The sequence below is a fragment of the Gymnogyps californianus genome, chromosome 6 (genome assembly GCF_018139145.2).
Source record: "Gymnogyps californianus isolate 813 chromosome 6, ASM1813914v2, whole genome shotgun sequence".
NCBI lineage: Eukaryota > Metazoa > Chordata > Aves > Accipitriformes > Cathartidae > Gymnogyps > Gymnogyps californianus.
In genome coordinates this window covers 23,120,632-23,146,580 of record NC_059476.1, presented here as the reverse complement: position 1 = coordinate 23,146,580, position 25,949 = coordinate 23,120,632, and the positions used below count along the sequence as shown (strand labels likewise).

At 37.5% G+C, this 25,949-nt stretch overlaps 1 protein-coding gene across 2 annotated transcripts in view; it reads right to left on the bottom strand.

Moving 5' to 3' along the window:
- Window positions 1–25,949, bottom strand: part of TM9SF3 (transmembrane 9 superfamily member 3) — a 57,812-nt gene that overhangs the window by 5,714 nt on the left and 26,149 nt on the right. For both annotated transcript variants that reach the window (XM_050898554.1, XM_050898553.1), the window contains exons 4-14: window positions 23,676–23,836; window positions 20,770–20,847; window positions 19,680–19,811; window positions 18,980–19,146; window positions 16,200–16,294; window positions 14,135–14,265; window positions 4,823–4,962; window positions 3,157–3,225; window positions 2,916–3,062; window positions 2,399–2,482; window positions 2,213–2,289 (exon numbers count right to left, since the gene is read on the bottom strand). In XM_050898554.1, the coding sequence (XP_050754511.1) occupies window positions 2,213–2,289; window positions 2,399–2,482; window positions 2,916–3,062; window positions 3,157–3,225; window positions 4,823–4,962; window positions 14,135–14,265; window positions 16,200–16,294; window positions 18,980–19,146; window positions 19,680–19,811; window positions 20,770–20,847; window positions 23,676–23,836 (1,281 nt within the window). The remainder of the gene's footprint in view (window positions 1–2,212; window positions 2,290–2,398; window positions 2,483–2,915; window positions 3,063–3,156; window positions 3,226–4,822; window positions 4,963–14,134; window positions 14,266–16,199; window positions 16,295–18,979; window positions 19,147–19,679; window positions 19,812–20,769; window positions 20,848–23,675; window positions 23,837–25,949) is intronic.

Genomic DNA, 25,949 nt, shown 5'->3' with positions numbered 1-25,949 from the left:
ATTTATTGAACACCTTATCAGATGATATTTATAACTTGGTTATGGCCTATATAGATTTAGCAGAAATAGACTGCAAGCATATTTCAGCAGAACAAGAAGCTTTTAAACAAAGAGAAAAATCCAAATAGTGAGGAAGAGCAATCACAAAACAGAAAAATATTAATTCCCATCTATTACTTCAAACCAATTAACAGTTACTACAGTTATGACTTTCTAAGCACAAGGTTTTTTTTAAAAAGCCCTTCAATCTTTCTTACAGTATTTATCTGGATGCTGAAGTGTGGTATTGCAAGAGGTCTTTCTATACTACCTAGCTCCTAAGCCATCCACTGAGTTGGGGAATAAGTTTTATTCTTTTCTGTCACCAAGAAGGAAACACAAGGAGCTCAAAAGGTTTGGAAGTTGTCATGGGCTCCCTACTGTCCAGTCCCAGAACTGAGATGCTCTGCAGAGGGCAACAGACTTTGTGGATCAAAGTGTCCCACCACATGTGGGATTTGAGTTCACTAGGCATTGTCAGGGGCACTAAAACCAGAGCTGGATGATACGAGCCTGCAGAGAGTTTCCCTGTGGCTGCTTTGGACCCTAACTAGTTCGTCTCATATCCAACTGTGTGATACTGAACACATCCATTCGCGTGAGCCTCCAAAGCACAGCTCTACACACTTTTCACAGGAGATGTACAGTCAGTAGCATGCATGCTGCACAATTCTTTAACACAAATGTCTTTGTTAGACCTCAATGGCAGCAAGTTCCCTAGACAAATGCTTTTTGACAGGGGATTTTTTTTTTTCTTCCCTCCACATGCTGAAAATGGGAGTTCTCAGTAAAAAGGAATCTCACAGCTTCTCTTCCAACACACTTAAAAAGACAAAAAGAAATCTCAATAGAGCTGTGGAAATAAAGTTTAATGTGTTAAAGTATTTTCTGATTTTGAATAAATTTGGATTTTACTCTAATATTCCATCAAGTAGTGTCCTACCATGACAAGAAAGCATTTGACAATCTTCCTTTTCCATATTTTGAAAAACATTTTAATTATGGAAACTTGTGGGCAAGCTTGGCTTCTGCATCATAGACATTTTAATCAATACCAGCCTGAACACTTTAAAAAGAAAAGATTAGAGCTGAAAAGTATAAGCCTATTAAAGAAAAAAAAAATGGCTGCAAGACTACCAGAACAGCAGGGAAGTCTTGTAATGTGCCAAGAACCTGATGAAGCAAGATTAGATTGTATGAGAGAAAAGGGAGAGAAAAGGGGAACAGGTACTCAGCAGTTAAGAGATGATTTCCCTCTCCTTTTTATAAAGCATTGTGAAATTACCCACCCTCTTGGGATATCAAGAAATGTATACTTTACAGAAAGTAAGTTCCTCTAAGACATCATGTGTCTCAAATATCTAACTCAAAGAAATCCTTCCACTGGAGTCTATAGGACTATTCATTCACTATTAAGAAGGAAACTATTAAATAAGGATTACACATAAAAAGCAAATAACATCATAGGAAAGTGCAAAAGAACCAAGTAGCACTTTCAGAAAGTCATACAGCAAAGGATAAAAATAAAGCTAACAGGTGACAAGTATATTTGACTTTATCAGATGACCTCCATGCCGAGAACTATGTTTTTTTCTAAACATCTGTCAAAACAGTATCTTAAAAAGCAATGAAATCCAGCTGCACACAGGAGCACTCCACACTCTCCTCACCTGTGAATATTCCAATACTTATTTCCCAAATGCTATCCTGAAGTGTCAGTCCTTTCTGTTCTGTTCACGCTCATATATACATGCTACAAGATACAGATGGTAGTATCCTCAGTATTGCGATACCACTGATGCCTCAATGGGTGTGTACCTAGCTCCTTGTCTTGGAGCAACAGTAAGAACTCCGAAACAAAATGCTAGCATGGACTCAACTTAATTTGAAATTTATTTTGCAGAATTTTTTGCCAAATATTGAGTCTTTCAAGCTTGCACTGAGGGTGAAATTCTCTGCACAGTACATAAATTATCTTCCTATCAGAAGACACAATCCACAGAAATCTCCAAGTATAAGCAGAGAACTCTAAGATTCTCTTTAAAGACTGTAAGCTTTTTTGAGCACATCTTGCAGACACACACACTCCGCCACCAAAACCACAGAGCTAAAATCAGAAACATGATAGTCTGAAAAATTCTGACAGAAAACTGTCAATATATTTGAAACTTACCACACATTATTCCCAAAGCTGTGCTAAATACTGCCATATAACCGAAGTAAAATGATGTTTGAAACAAGCCATACATCCTGAAAAAGAAAGATAGAAATTTATGCTAGGTATTTTCCCCAGTTTTTCTCAATAAACTTATTTGGCAATACGGTAATCTGATATTCAAGCAAGAAAACTACCACTTACTTTGTCTTGAAAAAGTAGTAGTAAAAGGAGTACATGTAAACATAAATCGCAGTTGATGCCGCAGAAAGAAAGCTTGTCCATTGCCTGAAAGTAAACACACATGTCCATCATACTTCTAACCGAAAGATTTCCCAAGAAGATGCACAGTGTGCTAAAAACTTACCTGAAAATAAAGTGTACTGGTTCTACAGATTTATTTAACAGAATCTACATGCTGTCTGCTATAAGTGACAAAAGCTTCTAGGGCAACAGCTACCACTGATAGCAAGTGATGATCCTTCTTCATATTCCTGTGTGCCTTGATGTATTTTTTTTTTTTATACATACATACATGCACGCACAGATGCACATACACACAGAAAGCTCCTGTACAGAAAGGATCCAAGAACTGCTTTCATTCCCTACAGCTAAAATCTGGACATGGGACACTTTGAAAAGACCCATCTAGACTGAAGAACATTACTTTTCTATAAAACTCTCACAATCTGGTTAACTATGCAAATAATGCAATACTTACCACCTGTAATCCTCTGCGTTTAGCAGGAAATAGGTACAAACGATAGTCACACAAACTGTCACAATGCAGAGGATAACCAGAACCAACATCATAAAGCCATAAACATAGTAGATCTTGTAAGCCCAGAATGAAGTAAAAATGAAATACCTGAAGAGAGTAAACAAAATATGCAAATGATATTGTAATTGCACTTAAATTATTATACTTTTTAATCAAATTGGCAAACAGCTGACATACTCACATTTCAATAAAAATTGATCCAAAAGGGAGGATTCCACCTAGGCAAACAATAACAGCTGGTTCCATGAACCTGAAAAATATTAAGAATAGTTTAGGGACAATTTTAATCTTTCATTTATAAACATATTAAGACATATAACCAGATAATTAATATAGCACAGAGAATTACGTAAAAGGCATGCTAATAAGAACATTTCTGTCTCGTATCATACCAGCATATTAGAAAGAAGATTCTCCCAAAGATGTCATGTGTACAGGTAGAAGGATGAGTTATTCTTGGGGAAAACTGAAACAAAACATAAGTCTCATGCCTATCACCTACAGGTATAAGGTTAGGCATCTAACCAGCCTTAAAGGCTACAGAAAGAATCTCTCTTGCCCAAAAAGGGCTTAAGCAATCAAGCCCCATAACATCCACTAGCCTTGAATGAAGGCAGTGAAAACTCAAAACTGTTGATGGCTACAAATACAGCAAAAAGCACAAAGAAAATTTTGCAGGGTAATGGTTATTTAATTAAGAACCAGTGTTTATTTTCAATGCTATACTGAGTCATGAGCCTATGGCCAAAAATGAATACTCAACTACCTGTAGATGATACTGTCACTTCCTAAAGGTGACCTCTGTGCAGTACTTGCAATGATGCTGAATCTAGCTAGTAACCAGTGATATAATTTGCAGCTTCTTTTATTATTTATAGGGAGACTTGTCTAAGTTGACGGTGTGCAATTTCATCATCTTCAAGAGAAGTATCTTCTTTCTTTTTATCTGTCATGCTGATCCAGAAAAATCCATCAGATTCCCAAGATACAGGTCACAATATAAATCAAAGCCTAGCATCTGAGCTGCACAACCCACCAGTAACAAGAGACTAAGTGTGCTGCACTTCCTGGATATCGCGGGTGTACACGTTTCAGTGCCCCCTTCACTTTGTCTGTTCCATTCCTCTGAACAGGGAAAGCAAGAAAAATCTATTAAAAAATCCTCTGAGGATATTTTCATTTCCATAGCTTGCTGCTTCCATCTCAGAATTAAATTAATAGGAAAAAGTGACTGCATTCATGATTTTCCAAAAACCCAAGTCTACTTTTCGAGACTAGGCACCCACCCCTTTATATTCACTTCAAATAAAGGGTCATTCGCAATTCAAACCGTATACCTGGAGTATTTTAGGCTCTTTGCCATCAACAAAAGTGCAGAATTGGGAACAGCATTTGCAAGCTTCTCACCACCATCACCCTGCAAATACGTCTCAGCTTGTATATGGAGACCACTAAGTAGAACAGTTCTGCCTCCAAGGCACATTCAATCCTAAATCTGTAAGAGGCATTAACTAAAGAGGAAAGGTTTAGTTTCAAGACACCCATACAAGAACTGGGTTGGGACCATCCCTTTTACATAAGAGACCGAAGAGCATTTCAGGCCAAATGTGAACCAGTGATCCAGGACTGTAAAATCTGCTACAACTATTAACCATTAACTGCACTTGGTTTTTTTATTCAACAGAAAAATCATATTAAGGAAATGTCAGTAGAGGTGTTCTCCTAGACACAACTCAATTCAAATAAAAAAAGTTATTCTAGAACAACTTTTAATGATCACATCTGAAAAGTCATTTTTAAATGTACTGAAGTGAATACATCTATTTAACATGCATGGTTGTCTTTACCATTTTTTCTCTGGTATGGGACGAGGCACTGCGTTGACACGACATGGAAAATTAGGCTGTCCTGACAGATTTCGGCCAAGAATTGTACCAACAAGGTTCAGTGGAAGAATGACAAAGAAACAAATACAGCACACTGCCACCTGTAAGCAAAAAATAAAATAATAATTAAAAAAAAAAAAACACAGGCAAAAGACAACAAAAGAAGATAACCAACCCACTCTGAATATATTAGTCCTTAGTAGTTATTGCTGTAGAATCATACTTGTAGTTATGAAGCATTAGTCAATATACATCTATTTTATCAAATGGAACTATTTATTTCCTGAGAAACTTCCTAATAAACATTATTAAGTATATTTTCTTGTGTCAATTGAGAGAGCAGAACGATTCCAGATTTTTTTACTGTTTTCATCTAATCATTATACTCAACACATTGCAAAGGAATGAAATGGAAATCTTCATGGTACTTCACAGAAAATTTTGTCAGCTTCTCTTAAACTTCTGCAGAGTGCGCTATCCTTAGGAGTTAACATCCAGCAGTTAGGCAGTTGCATACAAAACTACAATTGCTGGGTGCAAAATTTTTAATCCAATCCAAAAAAGAAACCCAAACAAGAATTGCAAAGCCATGTCAGAATGCTACCAATCAAAATTTTGGGTTCAATTTTCTCCACTATTCACCAACCAGGTAATTAACAACACGGACTACCAAAGACACAAGTGACCACTGGTATTCACAGATACAAAATTTCGAAGCACAATGGCCCTACCTACATATAGAGATTAGGTTTATGCACAATGCAGCAAAGTCAAGCCAATGTTCCAGCTCTTTCAAATGGAACAGCCTCCCTAAAATTTTACCATGAATCATCTTTTTTCCAGTTGTCCTGGTTTCGGCTGGGATAGAGTTAATTTACTTCTTAGTAGCTGGTACAGTGCTGTGTTTTGGATTTAGTGTGAGAATGATGTTGATAACATGCTGATGTTTTAGTTGTTGCTAAGTAGCGCTTTTCTTAAGCCAAGGACTTTTCAGTTTCCCATGCTCTGCCAGCAAGCAGGTGCGCAAGAAGCTGGGAGGGAGCAGAGCCGGGGCAGCTGACCTGAACTAGCCAAAGGGGTATTCCATACCATGGAACGTCATGCCCAGTATATAAACAGGGGGGAGTTGGCCGGGAGGGGCGGATCACTGCTCGGGCATCGGTCAGCGGGTGGTGAGCAATTGCATTGTGCATTGCTTGTCTTTTCTTGGGTGTTATTTCCTTTTTTTTGTTATATTCCTTTTCATTACAATTATTATATTATTATGATTATTCTTAGTAGTGTATTTTATTTTTACTGTAGTTATTAAACTGTTCTTATCTCAACCCACGAGTTTTACTTTTTTTTCCCCTCCTTCTCCCCACCCCACTGGGAGGGGGGAGGGGGAAGCGGCTGCGTGGTGCTTAGTTGCTGGCTGGGGTTAAACCACAACACAGCATACATATATAGCTCTATTTTTGCTATTCCTTGAAGGCAACATATTTTTATCTTTCAAAATGGGAAAATTTAAAGTGTTTAGCAAAACATTCTACTCATAACTCTTTAGCACAAAATGAATTAGCATTAGACAGTTTGTTAACTTTTTGATATTGATAATTAAAGACAGAACAGTTGCCTGTAATGCAATAACCATAGTTCTGAATATTGACCCTGTGACCCTCTCTATGCAAACATATAAAAATACTGCCTTTTAAAAGCACTGTTGCGTGAGGCTCTGTGTACACTCTGGTGCCTCCTGAGCAAAGAAGCTATATTCGTCTTTCACTCCGTCAGGACACAAAGTCCATGGCAGCAGATTAAACCAAAAAAAATGGACAGAGGACCAGGTCTAAGAGCCACACACTGACTTGTTTAAGAAGTAGTTACTCCAGGATAAATAAAGGCCGTTCACATATGTTATATCTACAGAAATCTACTGCAAGCAGCTGAAAAGCAGGAACTGCTAGGCTTCATGAGATGAAGACCTGCACTACATTAGCTCAATACAAACTTAGCATTAAGTCAATCACACCAGTTTAAGGCAACATCTGACAACAGTCAGTGCGTTATCCCTCTGTTACTGACTTGTATATCATTACCAGCCTAGGCCAGATGTGAATGGAAAACGTTGCCTGGTGTTGGATGGAGCAAGCTTTCATGCTTCACAGAAGGGGTACACCAAACAGGTGGTCAACAAGCAGAAACACTGTCCAGACTGCTTTGTATATCTTTGAGGAGAGGTTATTAAAGAATTACATCATGAGCCACCAAAATAGGAAGCTTCAGTGGTAAATAAGGAAAAGCTAAATAGTATTTATACTTGCCAATAATAAAGCAGATTTTACACAATTAATACATATTTAGTATCTCCCATTTATCTTCTTCCATTACTCAAAAAAACACAGGTAAGCAAGCATAGTGTCTTAGGTAGGACACTGAGGTTGCCTAAGAATAAATTAACAGAAGAAGTATACAACTCACTTAACGGATGCAGGTTCTGCCCTTGAAAACTGCTCAGTCTAAAAGAATGAGCAGATGAGAATTTTCAGAGAAAAATGTCAAAAAGTATTGGAAACATCAAAGAACATCATCTTGAGTGCTAAATTTACCAAAATACTGACCAAAAAGTCCCAGCTTGTTTGAGATGCAGTGGGTAGAAGAGATGTTCAAGAACGAAGGCCTGGACACGATCCAAATAATTTCTGATCTGACCATACTGAAACCATTTTCATTTGCAAGAAGAGCTTGCTCTGCTTCCTGCCCGGCAAGGACCTCCGTGTGTGTCGGGTGGCCCCTGTCCGTGGCGCTCCGGCAGGTAGGTTTCAAACCTGGCTGAGGCAGAAAGCTCAGACACAGGCAGCGTGAAAGGGCATCTGTACTGCTCATCCAGCCACAACTGTCTTGCAGTTATCAAGATGTTTGTAGCTTCATTTCTTGATCTCGGAAGTTACCCCCTACCGGGGATAGTGGTAGAAAGTGAATCCACTGCTTTACTGCAGAAAGAAACTGTCCAGGAACAGCCTTGGGTTCCAAGCTCACCTGAACAAAACTTAGTAGCTTGTAATTGTCCATCTTGCAAAACACATCTACCGTAGGGAATCCACATGAAAAGAATATAACCTTGGACAACGAACCAAGCAAGGAACATCCAGGCCTCATTACTGATTAGCTGGCAAACTCCTAGGTGAAAAAAGGCAGTCAGTAGCATCTCATTCTAGTGACACCAACTGCAGAGCTGAATGGCTTCAAATCAGGTGGGCAAGGAGAAGGCCCAACTTGTTCCAGCAGGGCTTGGCTGTTGTGTTGTCTGTGAGACTGACTCAGCAGCAGCTTTGAAATATAAAATGTTTATCTGCATAAAACAAGCTGAGACAGACCAAGGTTCCTTGAATAATGGCTTCAGTAAGTACTGCCAACCTGTCCCCAGTACACATGTAATCGGCATCCATCAGAAAATCTGAGTGCTTGTGGCTTCATTATCAGATCAGTCAAAGCATGACTGATAATGATGTAACATCTTCCATTCTATTAACCATTTGGCTGAAAAATGAACTGATTTCAGACAGAACAGCTAGCATCTTCAGTGAAATCTAGTAAGCAGCATTAGGTAAAGTCAACGTTTTGTTAAACAATGAGCTGCCTGTCTTAATGCTATGCTATGTTCTGAGCACAGCTGGAATTGAAGTACTTTTTTTCCTTTTTTCCTGAAGCCATTCAGGAGTCTAAAAATTCTCTGAGATGATTTTGCAGTGCAAAGGAGGCTCAACTAAGCAAGCAAGAATGGATCATAGTGCAGGCTCAGGAATGCCTCCCACTTCCACCTGCCTCTGATAAGGTGTCCAAGCTGATAAAGATGTGAATGTTCTGTCTTCACCCCACCCTGGTGACAGCAACCTGCTGGTCTTAGTAGGTTAACCAACACAACTGGTACCGGTTAGAATCAGCACACACTGTGCTGACCTCAGTAGCATCTGCTTTCTTGCTTTCAACTTGCTGTCTGACTCCAAGGTAGTCTACCTGCTCAGACTGATGCTTGCTGAAAATCACTTTCTTCATTCTTGGCAGTAATAGTCTACTCTGGATGTGAGAGATGACTGGAGATAGGTGGCTTTTCTAGCTTCTGCCTTTTCAGGCATGTTCCTCTTAATTTCAGATCTGAGGTGAAGACACTGCCTCCCTCCCAAACTGAACAGGTAGTGCCTGTTGCCACAGATGGCAAGGGCAGTGATGATGCAGGCTGGGCAATGTCCAAACCTAGAGAGTTTAAATCCAAACTGAAGCAAACACAGGGCACTGGGGTATACAAGTGTCTTAACTGAAAAAGAGATGAAGTTATGAGATTTCTGCCTCAAAGGTTTCAGAGAATGTGATTACAATGGCAAAAGCAGCTCAGGCACTTACTGGCGTCCATTTCACCATCACAGATGGTAAGAGGAAACACAGGCAGGAGCCACACATGTATGTGCTCTGCCCTCCCACAGAAGCATCTCCCTACAGAGGTCACTGGTAACCGTAAAAAAACCAAACCCCAATAACAGCTGTTGCATGACAGACAGAGACAAGAAAGGTCTTCGTGAGCCTTTTAAGAGAAGTATTGCTGTAATATCAGCCAAGAGAAATTCAGAGAAGAGTTTTAATTACCACTTCAGAAAACACAAATTATGCAAACAGGCAAATCTACTACATCTACAAACCCAGTTTTCCATCAAGCAAACAAGCACACATTCTCCACGATCCATACTACTGAAGACAAATTACGTGAGTTTTTCTACCAAGCCAGCACATTAAAACATACCTATTTCGACTGTTGCATTTTTCTTGTACAAAGTATCTTATTTATACATGAACATCTGATTTAGCTTGCAGGTTTTAGTTGCCATAGAAGAGATTGTCAACCTCAGCAAGCCTGCATTCTTTCTAACCCCTTTTTGTTTTGTTTTGATGGGGAAAGAACATTCTACTGCCCTTGACTGAACGTGCAGAATTCAGTTTTCCTTATTTGAAAGGAAACATTGTCAAGAGGGATATAATTTATGTTCTAGTGCCATGTGTTTCATATTTTCTGACAACTGTAGATTAAACTTCATTCAAAGGTGATAATTAAAATTTTTATGAGCATATCTAATATTTAACAGCTACTGGCAGGCTATGGTGCCTTGACTGCTTAATGCACAAGGGAGAAAAGCAATAAAAATTAACTGTCAAAGCAGCAGCTTGATCTTTCCTGTCAGCTACCAAAACTGCACTCTCAGTCATGAGACTCTCCTCCCATATAGAGGTTACTGAATCTGTACAGTGAAACAGTTTTCTGCACATCATCTGGCCAAACATTATACAGAACAAGAAAAGAATAGAAGGCTTCAAAATAAAGTGTTATTAATTTTATTAAAACTAAGTTGTTAATCTAGGGTGCTGCTTTGGGTAATATATTGAACTGTTGAAAATTTAGGCAGAAGCATTAAGCTGTGTCTATTTTCAGCAAAAATGAGGTTTTTGACCAAGGGTTCCACTGTCACCTTCAAGCAATCTGGGGAAGCACCCTGCTGAATGTATGTAACTAGATTTTTTTCTATTTTTAGCCACGTGTATTTCCTTATCTGGCTCAAGGCGTGAAAATCTTTGGCACTACCAGGTCCTCCTTTTTCAGTGGCAGCCAATACTCATATCAACTTAAAGCTGTCAGGCATGGCTGCAGCTTGGATTAAGCTATCTGTTAGAGGAAACACTTTTTTCTAGTTCAAACAAGGTATAAAAGATGCAAACACTAGGGTCTCAATCACAAGAGAAATTCAGTGTGCGTAACCTTATTTAATTAAATCATTAAAAATGCATACTGGAAACGTTAGCCACACAGGAACCTATTGCTCAAACAAAACAAAAATGGTACACCTTAAACAATTTAATAGAAGCTGCATGGATTCTGCAGTCAGAATATTACATTAGTCATAGTAGCCTTAATGGAAATCTTTAAATTATGTATCACACACAGAACAACATAAGCAGTCACAACTTATGAAATGCCAGAATTCAGATGGTCCCTTCAAATCCAATCATGCTGTACTCTGTAGAAATTCTACATTACTTAGTAAGTATTTCTGCATAGAACTACCACCACACTCCTCAAACATATATGGAGAAGTCACTTCACTTGCCATTATTTAAAATTCTTTTTAACTGTTCCAGGCTCCATTTTTTGCACATAATTCAAACACAACAAAATAGAAAGATGATTGATAAATACACCAAAAAGACTGACAAACATCAACAGAAGGTAAGTCAAGGCATACAACACCTTCAGAACTCTCTATGTTCACCAGTAACAGGATATAATAAACAAAATACCCCAGAAAAATCAAATTTGGGCTCCAAAAGAACAAAGAATTGAACAGTACCCACTGCATTTCTATAAAGGTGAAGAGATGAGAGAAAAAACCCAGACTTTTACATCTCCTTCATATGCTTAGGGAGTTGAAAGCTTTAAACCATTAAGTTTTAAAAAGCTCTCATATCTGAATAAAATCTGTCACATTCTTTATTGCATTTTGAAGGGAAGGGCAGCTGAAAGATATCCCAGGGAAGAGATTAAGCCTTTGTTCAGGCTCATGGTGTATTTCACTACGGAAGGTTTGTCACAGTATCGGTAAGACGGCTTGCATGTATTTCCAAAAGGGCTAAAGGCAGAGTCCCAAGACTGAAGAATGATTTCAGAAACAAGCTTTGGATCTTCCCAGTCCCTGCCACATCTTTGAGGAGATCTGTGACATTGGGAATGAGTTATACAAGGTGAATGAAGCTTTGAGGTTCAAAACAGACTGCAATGACAGTGAGGTGTATGAAGGTCCTGAAGAGTCCAACCAATTTGAGCATTTCAAGACAAAAGTGTAGAAGAGCAGATACCAGGTAGATCAAAGATGCAGCAACTGTGCGTTAGCCTGGATGTCTTGGCTTTGACACTATCAGCTGCCCTTGCCTGCATTCCACAGAAAAATCCGTCTGGAGGGAGGAATTGAGTCACAGAGAGGAGACTGCCTAGCGGTTCACTGGCAAGTGGCAACGCAAAACGGGCAAAGCACAGGATGTCGTATTTAAGCATAGTCTCTTAGCAACCTTTTAGCTCAGAGACTTTTTTCAGCAACTCGGTTTCTGCTTTTTCCAGATTTACAGTAGTCAAGAAGAGGTGGTAATTCTTGCCAGCAATTTAAATCAAGGAGGGTGGTTTCAAGACATGCCAGAGTAAAGGAAATAATTTCTGTGTTCTAGTACATTTAGATGGCAGAGGTTTTATTTCCCCAAGAAAGCAGCAGCAGCAAGTTTGCACTAGAGAATTCTGGAAGCTTCTCTACATCGAAAACAAAGGTGGGAAGACACAAAGGTATCTTATCCATAAAGCCAGAGGGCTTCCCAGGGACTTCAACCTGAAGCATAACATGGTAATTTCAAACAACTTTCATTTCCTTCTACAAACCAGCTTCATTAGTTGAAGCCATTAGAGCGTTGCTTATTCTGATGAAGTTTCCGATTCATAACCTGCTCCTACTAAAAGTCTGCTAACTCCACTGAAGTTTTATTGCCACAGTCATAATGATACAAACACTTTCATAAAACCTTGAGATCATTAAAATCACTGTGTATAAAGAGTCCTAACATCCTGATTAAGTGACCCCTAAAGATTTATATTCCCATTTGCTTTTGCATGTACATGTTTCCATGATCTTAAAATACAAATCAGTTGAACAGGTTTACAAGACAAACTTCAGCACAGGTGGAATTCCCCTCCCTCAGCATTCCTGATCTCCAAAGCGAGAAATGTGATATCATAAATGCTTGCTCAGCAGTAACACAGAGCCTCTTTGCATATATCAAAGATCAATGTTGTAAACTTTTATGACAGTATTGTATATGGCTGCTAGCTTAGGAAAAACCAATACAATATTCCTTTGGGGCACTGACCGACTAATAGAAACATATCCAAAGATAGAATTTTAGTCTAATTTCTTGAAGAAGAAAACCAGAAAAATTAAGTGAACAGTTTATAAACTTGCTTAGCTTGATATTATACGTAGTGGTTTTGGTATTTAGGTATGCATTGAAAATACTGCTAATAAGGTGGCTAGAACCAGCAATGTACATGTAAAGTAATGGCTCCTCCATCAGTAAAAAATTATTGAAAGCCTTTGCTTGAAACTGAGAATTCTCTTTTTATTACCATTTACGACTTCTATCACATTCACTCATTAACAATGTGTTCTTAAGAAGTATTTTCAGTCACATACTGAATTTGATTATATCCCAAATAATACAATTTGTAAGACAGAACTTGTGATACTAAGCTTCATTTTGTGGTAGATTTAAACTAAGAAGAAATCCAAGGCTACCCAAACATCTCCGAATAGATTGAACAATTTAACATATCACAAAAAATGATATGCAAAGAAGGAAGCTATAAAAAATGTTAAATCTCAAGATTTGCTACAGATATTGAAAAGAAAACAAGCCTTTCTGTATTAAGATTTTTTTTTAAGTTAACAGTGCTACTGCACAAAATTAGAAAAAGCAATTTTATGGTGCATATTTAAAAAAATTCTGCTCTCAAATAATACCCCTTGCAAGCTCAAACAGAAATTCTGCCGAAGTGCCAAGTGATTAGTTCCTACATTGTATTCACAGGCTTATGTGAGGATGCTTGAAAGGGCCATCACAACAAACAAAATCCTGACAAAAGCCACAAGAAACAGGAAAAGTCATCATGATTAAATGAGAAAGTAATACAATCAGCATTGTTTTTCAAGCGACACGGTTAATACACAGACACAAGACCGTACCTAGGTATTAAATAACACTTCACAAAGTGAAAACAGTCATTCATTTTCGTAAAGCCAGATCTCCTCAGGACATCTCATCTCATATTGGTGCCTTATCTTTTTTTTTTCTGCTTGACTGCTATGATTTGGAAGTAGCTTTCACTTGGAATCCCATTGTATTGCATTTCAGCTTATAATCAGTTTGCATTGGCCATCCAGGAGAAAATTAAAGTTGTTAACTTCCCATGTTGTTATAACACTAAGCTTGAATACAAAGCAGAAGTGTCATTTTAAGCAGACAGAAGACTGTTATTGGCATCCAGCAGCTGTTGCTACTGTGATTAAAACGAATTATACTTAAAGCACCTTAAACCCCTCCCAGAATAAATTTCTAACTAGGAAGCTAAAGCTGTGACTCACAATTGTATTTAGACTAAAACGTAGTTTTCCTGTGTCTACAGTGGTGTTTAAATTCTCCAGTAAAATGACTCACCATAGTTCCAAAGGGTATAGCTCTTGAAGCATGATAATAGATGGCAATGAAGTTAATGAAGAAGGCAGTTCCACACACCATTGCTGGAATAAGGAAGGCTCCAATGAACATCTGCTTTATCCATCGCCTTCCTGTAAGAAGGGACATTCCAATGGGACTGGTGAAATACAGTGTATTTCGTTTAAAAAGTTATCAGCAAGCTCTCCAGAATTTAGGTGTTTGAATTCTCCCCCCAAAAGGTGAAAGAAATAAGTAACAACATACTACAGCGATACAAGAGCCAAGAGTCAACTAACAGTTTCACTTGACTCTTGGCAACTCACAAGATGCAGCAAATTAATCCATTTATTAGGCCAGGTGAGAAGACAGGAAAAGGGATACAACGTGAGAACATTTCAGCTGAAGAACAGCATATGCTGACTAAGCTGGCCAAAGAAACCAGGGTATGAAACTTAAGTGTATATGTAAGCTGCAGATTAGTAGCGACAGAGATAGCAGAGCTGGCCCTGTGCAGAGCCTGCTCAAACCCTGAGAGCACACGAGAGCTCAGCACTGCTCCCGCAACAACTCAGCACTACAGCTGCTTTGAGGCAGCACCTGTTCCGGGTTGTTTTGACCCAACTAAGCTGACTCCATACGTTCAGGATGCATTAAGGAACTTGCTATCCCTGGTATAAAGCAAAATGCCACAGCATTTACTATACAGCAAAATTGAACTCAGACATCTTCAACAGCAGAAAAGGTAAAAGGAAAGTAATTTCTAAACCCCAGGCATAAAGGGAACAGCAACTCTTGCTAGCAGTTATTACTAAGTTTAGAGCTCCCTGAGGAGCTCAAAAAAACCCTCTTGGGCAATACCTTAAGAATTTTCACTGTCTGTATTCCCTTTGCTTTCTATGCTCTTAAATACTGTCTGTATTTAAATTTAATACACTATAGATGCATCTGCAATATGTACTAAATAAAAAACAGTCAGAAAACTAGCATATGCTTTTCAAGACCATCATATGTATTTTCACCATGAGGCAACATAATCAGCGTTTCACAGTTTGATACATATCTGTAGAAAAAAAATGCAAATCTGGCCCAACTATACAGCACAGTACATTTTAGAACAGCAACCCTAATTTACCTAGATCTGTTTTTCTACAAATCGCTAGGTTTATACACAAGCCACATGAAAAGAAACATCTAACCTCCAAACTCAAGAGTAGATTAGAGTGCAATTGAGATTAAATACTAACAAGTATGTCATGCTAAAAAGATACAAATTTTCTTTTGCGAACTTACCAGAATTATTTTTTCTAAAGCACTGTAGAAGATAATAGATATTGATTACCCTTTTATTGCAGCATAGGGAATGGATGAAGCTAGTGGACTGCAAGGACGTAAATGGTCATAACTCAGAGGCATAGTGGGGAGCACTTGAAGACAGCTTGTCCAAATCTGTTACGTCAATTTTATTGGGCTTCTGCTCTCTACTGATACTCATTTTGAATTTGCTAAGTAAAAAGCAGAGCACGTACTGGAAAGTAGAATAACCTTCTTTAAAAGATGCTATAAACAGCCTTCCCTATCCACAATTAATGGTCTAGTAAGTACTGTATACTCATCCTTTCTGTGTTAGTAAACATAACTCCCCCGGTACCTATAGAGGAGGGCTATGTAGGAGTCATCTGGAGAAGATGACATGAGCTGTTTAACAGCATGTTACAGAAGAGGGAGAGACTATTATACTCTCTGGATGTCACAAGCCAAACAATTATATACAAGAGTATAACAAGCAATTCATAAGATACAACTGTTAACAGTTCTTTAGCTCTTATTACTTTTAAATTAACCAAAGACTTCAGCTATCTTTAGTTAGAAAATGCAGCCAATACTGAATAGGAAATAATATGAAAGTTAAATATACTCAAAATATTTTCTGTTTATTAAGAATTTAATGGATTCCATCTGAATGACCTAACTCCATGAGGACACTTCTATATTGCTGCAAATCAGAAAATAGTAACTTCTCCATTTAACAATGTAACGAAAATGCTGAAACATGAAAACAATTTACCTCCTTGTCTAGCATAAAGGCTTCCTCCAAAATATCCATTCACTGGCGACGTTGCAGCATAAACAAATATAGCTGTACTAAGCATTGATCCTCTCCTACAAGAAGTGATTTTTTGATAAATGAAATAGAACACCAAACAGTATTAGAGCAAAAGATTACAGTAAAATATGTACATTTAGCAGAAGCAGTTATTTAATATTTTTAGGTAATGTAAAAATTTGAAAGTGCTTAAATTGTAAAATCTGCATAAGAATGAGAACTGTTTGTATCCAAAGCTTCTGGCCAAGTCTAATTCAATCTGAGAAAAAGAGTTCTGACATTCTTTTCTAGCATGCATTTATTTTCACTGGAGTACAAAAATCTCACCTCTGATCAAAATACTCTGACATTTGGATGTGTGTACCTTGTGTATAAAGAACTGAACTATTTACATGACATACATTAAGTGTAAGATTCAACTACTGCAGATAAAAGGTCCTCTTAATATAAAGGCTATTATTAACAAAAATATACTAAGATTGTGAATGATGTTTCTTCTGCCACCCCTCAGAACTTAACTTCTAAGACAGAAAGTATTCATCTTACAGAAAATTAGAAAACCTGATTTAGAGACTATAAATACTATAATGAAGCCACAAATGAGCATGGAGTAGTTAAATCAGAAGAGTTTAGTCATTTTTAAATTATCACCTCATTAAATGTTGGAGTACTCATTTTGGCATAATTTTTTTTAAATTTTACAGGCAAAGCTAATAATTTTAAATCACAAAAGCCATCTCCAAATACATTTTTTAAAATCCTGTCTAAGAATAGCAAGATATAAATGTTATTCATGAGTAGAGCTGTTTCTCCATGTCCCTCTGCTACTCTTCGACAGCAAAAAGCAGAAGGTTTTCAGCCAGCTTGCTGTACTTTCTTCAAATTAGTTGTTCTGAGAGATTCCAGACTACTGGCATTTTGATGAACCATTACTGGATGCCTATCCTACTCAAAGAAGTAACCTTTAGTACAACTGGCTTCCATGAATGCATGGACTGAACTAAGCAAATATACTCGCTGGTCCCACACTCTAAAACGTTATGCTAACATTTGCTTCTTAAAAAAAATAAGCAATAGTTCCATTTTAGAAAGCTACTGGTTAGACAGAAACCAATTTTAACACTTCTCCTAATTTAAGACAATTTAGAAACACATGCAAAACCCCAGAAGACCATGCACAGTCTGAAGTGACACATGTAAATCCAGGCTACCTGTAAAATGACCAGCAGATGTTCATCTAAAATTATCTCAAAATTTGCTATTCTCAAGCTTACTCACTCATGTTTCAAACATTCTAATGGAAAAGCTTCTCAAAACACAAGCCAGTATTAATAAATTAATAGCTGACACGACCAGCTTTCACCAAGAGACTTTTAGTTGGCATCAGCTGCATGATCCCTAAGAGTTTTAACAGACCTGAAGAACACTGCCAGGCAACCATTCTTGTAATTCTGGTTTACAGCCTTTTTCACTCACATCACTATTTTCCTAAATGTAAGAATTGTCTGCACCAGATTTGGTCAATTGTTCCGTTACACACCCAGAATTAAATTCACTTTGAAAGTGGTATAAAGGCCTATTGCAATAAAGACTAAGTGCACATATATTTTTAAAAATTACTGTTCTGATACATTTTACAATTACCATTACTAACTTACAGCTTCCCTACAGTGCACAAACATTCTGAAATGGTTTCATTCCCTCCCTTAAAGGGCTGACATGCTGTACAATTAAAAATGTATATGTAAGACTATCCAGAAATGTAACCATGGTGCGCAAGGGGGGAATAACACCATATGAAAAATGAAAATATGGCTTTTTAAACACACCATTAAAAGGCAGCTAAATTCAGAAACAAGAGTTCTCTCTAGTGGCACATTAGAAGTATTACAACTTGTTAAAATCAATAGTTACAGGTGATATTCAAGGGAAAATAGAACAGAGATTTGACATTCTAGTCATTGCTTAAAACAAAGCATTTATTAAAATAAATAAATACATACATTCCCCCCAGTATCCAAAACACACTCACTACAGAAACAGATGAAGTCCATCCAGGACACCAAAAATCTCAAACAGTTAAAAGGTAAAGGAAGAGAACCAGGTGAACTGCAAGTGGTGTGTTAAATTTAAACTTGAGTACTATTTGTTTGTTTTAAATGAATTCTGTCCAGTCAGGACCACAGCCCATCTATTGCTGGAGGTTCTACATGCAACACAGGCTGAGCAGTATCTGTTCGAAAGAACTTAAGAAATTAAATCTCTATTCCTGAGAAGACTTGTGGATAAGACTCGCTTAATGCATTGTTAGCAGTAAACAGGACTATTCACAACCCAGCACACTCCTCCTTCAGTCTTTACAGGACATGGCGGGGAAAATACAGTAAGAAATATATCAATATCTTGTCACTCCAGATGAAACCAGGAGTGAAATATGTACCTTTTAACATTTATTTCCCACATAACCTACCTGTGATGCTGCTGAACAACAAACTAGTTTCATAATAAATCATATAAAAGGCAAGCATTAAGAGTAAAATTAAATGAGACCAACTCACATGATAAGAGTAGGACAAAGCTTCATTTCAACTTAAGAGCCCTTCTGAATACTACATCTGATCTAAAGATAAAGACTAAGACTCTCAAACACTTTTTTCCAGGCCACTTAGAACATTCATTTTTTTAATTATTTTGTTCATTTAAGCACTTATATGCTGAAGGCATGGCACAATTATACTTACTCTGTGTATAAATCTTCTATCATTGCAACAACAATGACTATAAGAGAGACAGCAAAAATTTGACAACCAGAACCAATAAGCGATGAAAATATTAGAGGATGACTGGATGGTCTAAAAACATCTCCATGGACCTGCTTCCACCCATACTCATCTCCTAGATCTCTGTCCTAGGAACAACAAGAAAAAAATTTTAAGTATAGTCATGACAATTAATGACAAACACACACGTAGGCATAAATTAAAGGTCTGACTCATTAAAGCAACTTCAAATGCAAGCATGTCTTCTTTCCTGAATGCATCAAATCTAGGAGAAAAGTTTACTTTTCAGATGCTTATGAAAACAACAAAAATTACTACTTGAATGCATGATGCAGTAAAATCTATCAGATTCCCTCCCTGTCCCTAAAATCCTCTGAAGTGCTTAGGAGTATACACAGGCTTCTATTACACACTTAGAATGGACCTCGTTTAACCTAAGTGTGGATATAAACATTAACACAGTAACTACAGACAGAGTTCTGGGTTGCAACCTAGGAGCGTGTTATAAAGAAAACCAGTAACACTGTCAAGATACACATAAGGCAGTTTTCTGTCCAATTGAAGAAAGCCATTCAGAGCTGCTAACACAATGAATGTACGAAGAGAAAACAATAAGCCTTAAAAAAAAAGAGATCTAAAAAAGCGTGAAGGCAGATCTTACCATATCATCCATTTCTTCCTCCTTGCTGTATCTTGCATAATCTTTTCGCAAAGTTCTCATTAATATCATAGACACTAGGCCAACCAGAAAGATCACCATCATAAAAGAATTGAAAATTGAAAACCAGTGAATCTACAAAAAGAAAACACATCCCTAAGGTTTAGAACTGTACATGTGTTTCAAATTTGTTCCAATAAGGATAAATCGTTGCCTAGCAGGACAGCTTGTCAGCACTAGCTAAGTAACAATAAACCCATATTGTAAGTAACACTACATTTGTATAAAGTCCCACTAAAACTGGCCTGTGAAACACCATACATAAAGCTTTTCAACAGCCAAGCATGCTCATGACAAAGTTATCACAGCTTAGTTAAGCACCAGCAAAGTTTGAGCAACTGGCTGCGCATGCTCCCTTGGTAAAGGAAAGGCAACATGATGTACTGCTGCCTTCCTAGAGAAGAGGTTTAAACAGTACGAGAGATGCTCACAGACAAAAAGCCAAAGGAACCATTGCTTTGCGCAGGACCAAAATGTGCAGGGGCATTATTTTGCCTCGGACAAGCACATCTTCTGGTTTTCACTGAGCTCCAAACAGAATCCAAACCCTCTAATTTCAGAAAGTAGTATAGCTCAGCATACTACCCTTAAGGAGATTACAGCCACAGGTTTAAACTATCACAACTGATGTGGCCAACGGGTTTAGGCTAATGCTTTTTGCTTTGCATTTACTTCAGTAAAAAGTGTACATACGACCAACTGCAGTTATTCAGCTATGCAAGCCGTACAGTTGTGTCCTTGAAATGTCACGGCTTCCGATCACGTGAATATATTTTCTTGAACTGCCTTGTACTTGCTGCAGGCTTAAAGCTTGCCTGCACATTTACTGAAGCACTCTACTGGAGCCATCCTATTTGAGCAACAGAACTATCACTTAAAACCTACAGTCCTAGACCTGCCTGTTTCATTGTCCCAGAACATCTGGGGCATCCAAAAATTCAAAGATGTCGTCCAAAAATTCTGTGACATCTTCTGAACTAAAGCAACCATTTCAAACGGATATTTCGTAAGGTTGTCTTAGAACAATACATACTCTGTGCTGAAAAAAAGATGGGTCAAGATACTTGTCAAATCGGTCTTCAAACTTCACGTCTGATTTCTTCCATTTCACCTAAAGAGAGAAAAATTTACACTTGAAAAGCTCATTATAGTACGTTCAGCTATACTCACATGCAGAAACCCAAAATACATTTTAAAAATCATCCACTTCAGATGTTTTCTTCAATATGAATCTAGGTTTTGGCAAAAACAATGCACTGATGTTCTTAAAGACTGATATCTACAGGTCAGACATAGAATGAACATCAGCCACCTTGCCTCATGCGTCTAATCTTGTCTATGCTTATGTTTAAGAACAAGGAAGAATCAGTCTTGCACCGCCTCAGCTCTCACTGTCTCTGTGAGGCTAACCAAAGATGCAAACTTCTAGTTGTCAAATACAACAAACCCTTTTTTTGATTATAGGAGCTCATAAAGATACTCATACTGAGGGTGCCAAAACCAAAATCCATCAAATGACCCTATTTTTCAGTTTTGTCAAACAAATAGTTCAAAGAGGATGTTTTTTTCCCACTGTAGATACTCGTAAAATGATGAGGCAATACCTTTGAAAAATCCTCCCAAATTTGCCCAAGATTTCAGAAGAAAGGTTAGAGAAAGAAAGCATGTTTAAATATGTTCAAGAATGACGTGCTAGAAAGCAGTGGAATTTCTCCAAAGATTTTTTTTTTTTTGCTGACAGCACACTCCCTTTTCTCAACATTTCCATGTGCTGCATTGTATGAAAAGAGGCTTGTGGAGAACTTTACCAGTGTTCACTCAGCAATGACAACACCCTCTACTTCCACTCCCCCAATGGCAGCTGAGATCTGTTTTGCTGCCATGCACTGAGACTGGTATTCAGTGAAATCATCTGTACCTAAATTCTCTGAGTACAGTGCCCAAGAAAAAAGATGTAGTCTAGCAGAAGTGAGGGAAATTAGAAGTTATAAGTGCAGATTTAAAACAGATGCCAATAGGAAAGAAAAGGGCATAAACTGAGATACAAGCTGGCTGGAAGGGAACTGGATAAAAGGGATCAAGCTGGACCCTAAAAGACAGATGTTAAAATTTTAAAAGCTACAAGCTGCAGCCTAAAATCTGTAAGACCACAGGATTCTGCAATCTAGACACTTCAATTGCCAATAAATAACTCTGAAACCAGCTGGAAAAGTATGCGTTTATGGCCATACTATCACAGGGTAACAGCACACTACTGCTATCAGTTACTCCACTAGCTGCACAGAGGACTGCTTTGAAACTGGAAGATTTAATTGTACTAATGAACTATATGGTGCTAACACGGTAGCACAAAGTATTTTTCAGAATTTTTGCAAGATTGTTTTCATTTTTATTTTTAAATGCAATTTCAGAAATTAAACACAAATCTACACTAAAATTTTTTCAAAAGCATGCCAAGATTAGGAAATATCAGGTTTTTTAGTGATCTTGAAACAAATGCAGCCCCCTTGTGCCTATCTTTTTAAAATACATGACAAGAACTATCCTTTCCAACAGATGTTCTCTTATTCAGTACAGAAGAAAGCATATAAATGTAGACTGAATACCCCTATCACTCACCACAGTCCTGAGACAGATTAAAAACCCCAAGACTCAAGTATTATTCACTTTGAGGTATGATATAAATGTTCTTCAGTTCAAATTACAACCTTGTTCAAGATTAGTGGCTCAAAACATTAATAGCTTTCAACACTGTTTTAAGCAGATACACTTCTCATTAGAGCATCTGCCACTAAGAAGCACTGCTTAGAACAAAGCCACCAGAGACAATCTCTGAATTAAACACCACACATGCGCCAGCCCAGCCATTGGCCAGTGGTGCCAACAGAATTGGATAGCTAAGTCTTGAGCTCTGTATGCTGAAAAGTATTTTAAGGGAACATCTAATGTTATTTTCATTACTGGCAGCTACTCAGTGCTGTCCACCTCAAAATTCACAGAGCAAATGGACTTCACAATGCTGGTGGAATTTGAAATAGAAAATTTCAAAATTTCTACTATCAATTTTGCAGTAGAAATAGGGAGATTAGTGTAAACATAATTCTAGAGAGCACATATAAAAACCAGTTATCTGCACTTCAAACTATACAACTTATTCAGCACAAGACAAATGTAATAGTAGCAAGAATATCCTCTGAAATAAAATCTTATGCTGACACCTACTGCTAACACACTGTAGAAAAGCAATGCATTAAGAACTAGTTTCAGTACACAAATGTGGTGAACATGAGAAGTGAACCATTACAGATTTAAGTAACATCAAATAAATAAGGAGGAAAACTGAAAAATTTAATTCATTAACTCAGAACAGCAAACATTGTTTATTCATTACCTTTTATCATAGCAATTCAATGTAATAGCAGAGGGCTTCAGAGAGAACTTTACTAATAAGGTTACATAAATAAGACAAATTTCTACTGGAATTGCAAAACCAAAATAAGCTTTGACACTAACTGCTTGCAAAGTATGAAGGCTTGCCGTGGGTTTCAGTCCTAGCTCAGAATCCAGTTCAAATCTATGATGCAAATGTCAGAGCTCCAAACATTAAGAAAATGCATACCTACTGGGGGGTCCTCTACACTTCTAGTCTCTATACCTTTTGGGACATCTTCCTTTCCCACCAAAACACTTTTCTGCAGATTATAGAAGCTTCAGTTTGTTTGTAGTGTTTCAAAAATCATCATTTTACATTTATTCTTAATAAACCTATCAAGGTTTTTCAGTAATGAAAAAAAAAAAACGATTTGAAGGAGCGAAGATGCATCTTCCTCTAAAATAGCCTGATGTATCAATACATAGTTGTAGGTATACAAGTACCTATTTTTGAGCTATTTCACCATGTAGCATTTCTTATTACAGATTCATCACCAAATTACTTACTGAATATGACATCTGGATTTTTGTGTTTGGTACCAATTTCACCTTTCCTTCACTGGTCAGATTGACATCTACAATTCTGTTTCCATTGTAACCGATTTCAAGTTTTTTGTAAGTCCAAAGGTAATAATCCTCTCCATTTTCATCTGCTTCTCCAACAATACCTGCATAGGAAACATGTGTCAGCATCTATTACAGGTATGCTTTTCAAATATTCTGTAATTATTTTTTTAAAATATGCATCACAAAAGTTTTGCCAGCTAAAAAAGCAACATAACTATAGTAAAGAGAACACAGCAGATCTTATGCTCTTCTCTTCAACTCTAATACCTGGATTACACCTTCAATCCACAGGTATCTGCAAGAAGCATTTTGTAACGGCATTAAAAGAAAAAAGCATGCAGCTACAAACACTGGAGAAGAAACAGAAGACACAACAACAGTTCCTCTAGCTTTATTTGGAATTCTTACCAGATAAACAACTAGCTGAATACAGATTTAATTTCCATGAACAGAACTTAGCCAAAACCTCTGTATTTTCCCATCTCCCATCTATCCCTTCACTCATTTTTCTTCCTATTAAAAATTTTACTTTCATTCTGTATTCCTCATTAGTTGACTCCCACACACATACTTTTTGCTCTCATTTGCACACAAGTTTCCAATGCTTGCCAAGAATGATAGTTTTTGACTACTCTCTCTGTTACTTTCACTGAAAAATTCAGAAAGTTATCGTTTACTTGAAGATTTTTATTACCTCCAACATGGAAAGCTGCACAGATGCAACTCAACTGAACTCAATATTAGCCATGATTAAGTTCTTTTCAATAAATTACTGCAAAATGTCTAATCTACTACAGAAAAATTCCAGAGAATGTACTATGCTGGGGGCGGGGAGGTCAAGCCTAGCAGTCACCAAGTTCACAGGCTACAAGCATCATCTTTAATGTCAAGACCACCATACCAAAGATCACATACAAGATGGAAAGCCACAATAAAAGCAGCACGCAAGATATACAAAGGTGGGGGGGAGTGGGAAAACAAGTAGGTGAAGGATATGGAACAGGTTATCACGAAGCAGCAGGTATATGAAGGAATGGCACTTGTGCATTACCTGTGCTTTTTAATTTTCAAGGTGGTATTTTTCTGTCATGTTTTTTACTTAATCTCATCTGTCAGGATTGCCTTGTATATGCTATCCACATGAAACACGTGCCAGTTTGTGCCTATGCCATACAGCCTAGCACCTGCTATACCATCTGTTCCCATAGTAGCATCCAAAACCATGACAATACAGACCTCTAAACTACTTAAAGGACATTCTGATCAATCACTACGTGAAGGAGCGAACTAACACAGTGCTCCATATACTTAGGGAGATGTCCTGAAACAAAGACAGTCAAGACTAGCCACTCCACCGTGGGACAGAAGTTCAGGAAAAAGCAGAAAATGAAATCATTTTATCTGAATGCACTTAAAAAGATCTGGTTGCCTTTTTCAGGTCAGAAAATAAAGCATAAACTTTCCAAAGCCCTCAAACAGCAGTTTGAAGTCCTTACCTTTAGTTATCAGCAGTTAAGAAAAGTTATTTTATGCCTAGTCTTTACTGAAAATGGAGTACTCCTTACTGGCTATTTTGAGGACTTCCTAAGGAGAATTTCAAATACTAATGGTTGTGCATATGACTTTGACATCAGTAAGCCTTACCAAGGTGGAAAACCATGAACAACATAAAACATGAACTTAACTAAAGTTTGCCAGGAGACAGGAGGAGTGTCACAAATACATCTGGATGAGCCCAGAGAAGCGAGTGGTCTGCTTTAAGAACAGAATTAAACAGAAGTTGCCTAAAATTCTCAGCAAACATTAACACCATCTGAATCCTTTTCTTTTAAACTCTTCAGAGAATACTTATTTTCTTTTGTAGCAAAAAAAAAAAAAAAAAAAAAGGACTCTAGCCATTTAAATTTAGGGAACAAAATTTTGGTTTAATCCAGCTACAAGACACAAGTCAACAATGAAAAAAATAGTGGACTGGGTGATACAGTACATACAATACATGCTGGCTCTAGGGTTCTCAGGAAAGGTAATCCAATTGAAGTGGATCAACATGATAGCCTTCACATAGTAACAAAACCCTCATTTCAGCACAAGATATTTTTAATGCAAGCTGAGGGTAACCAGTTCTGGACACTATCTTAATAAAACAAAAAAACGTTCTCAGTATTCACAGTATTTCAGAGATGCCATCATTATTACTAAAGTTCTTACTCCCGT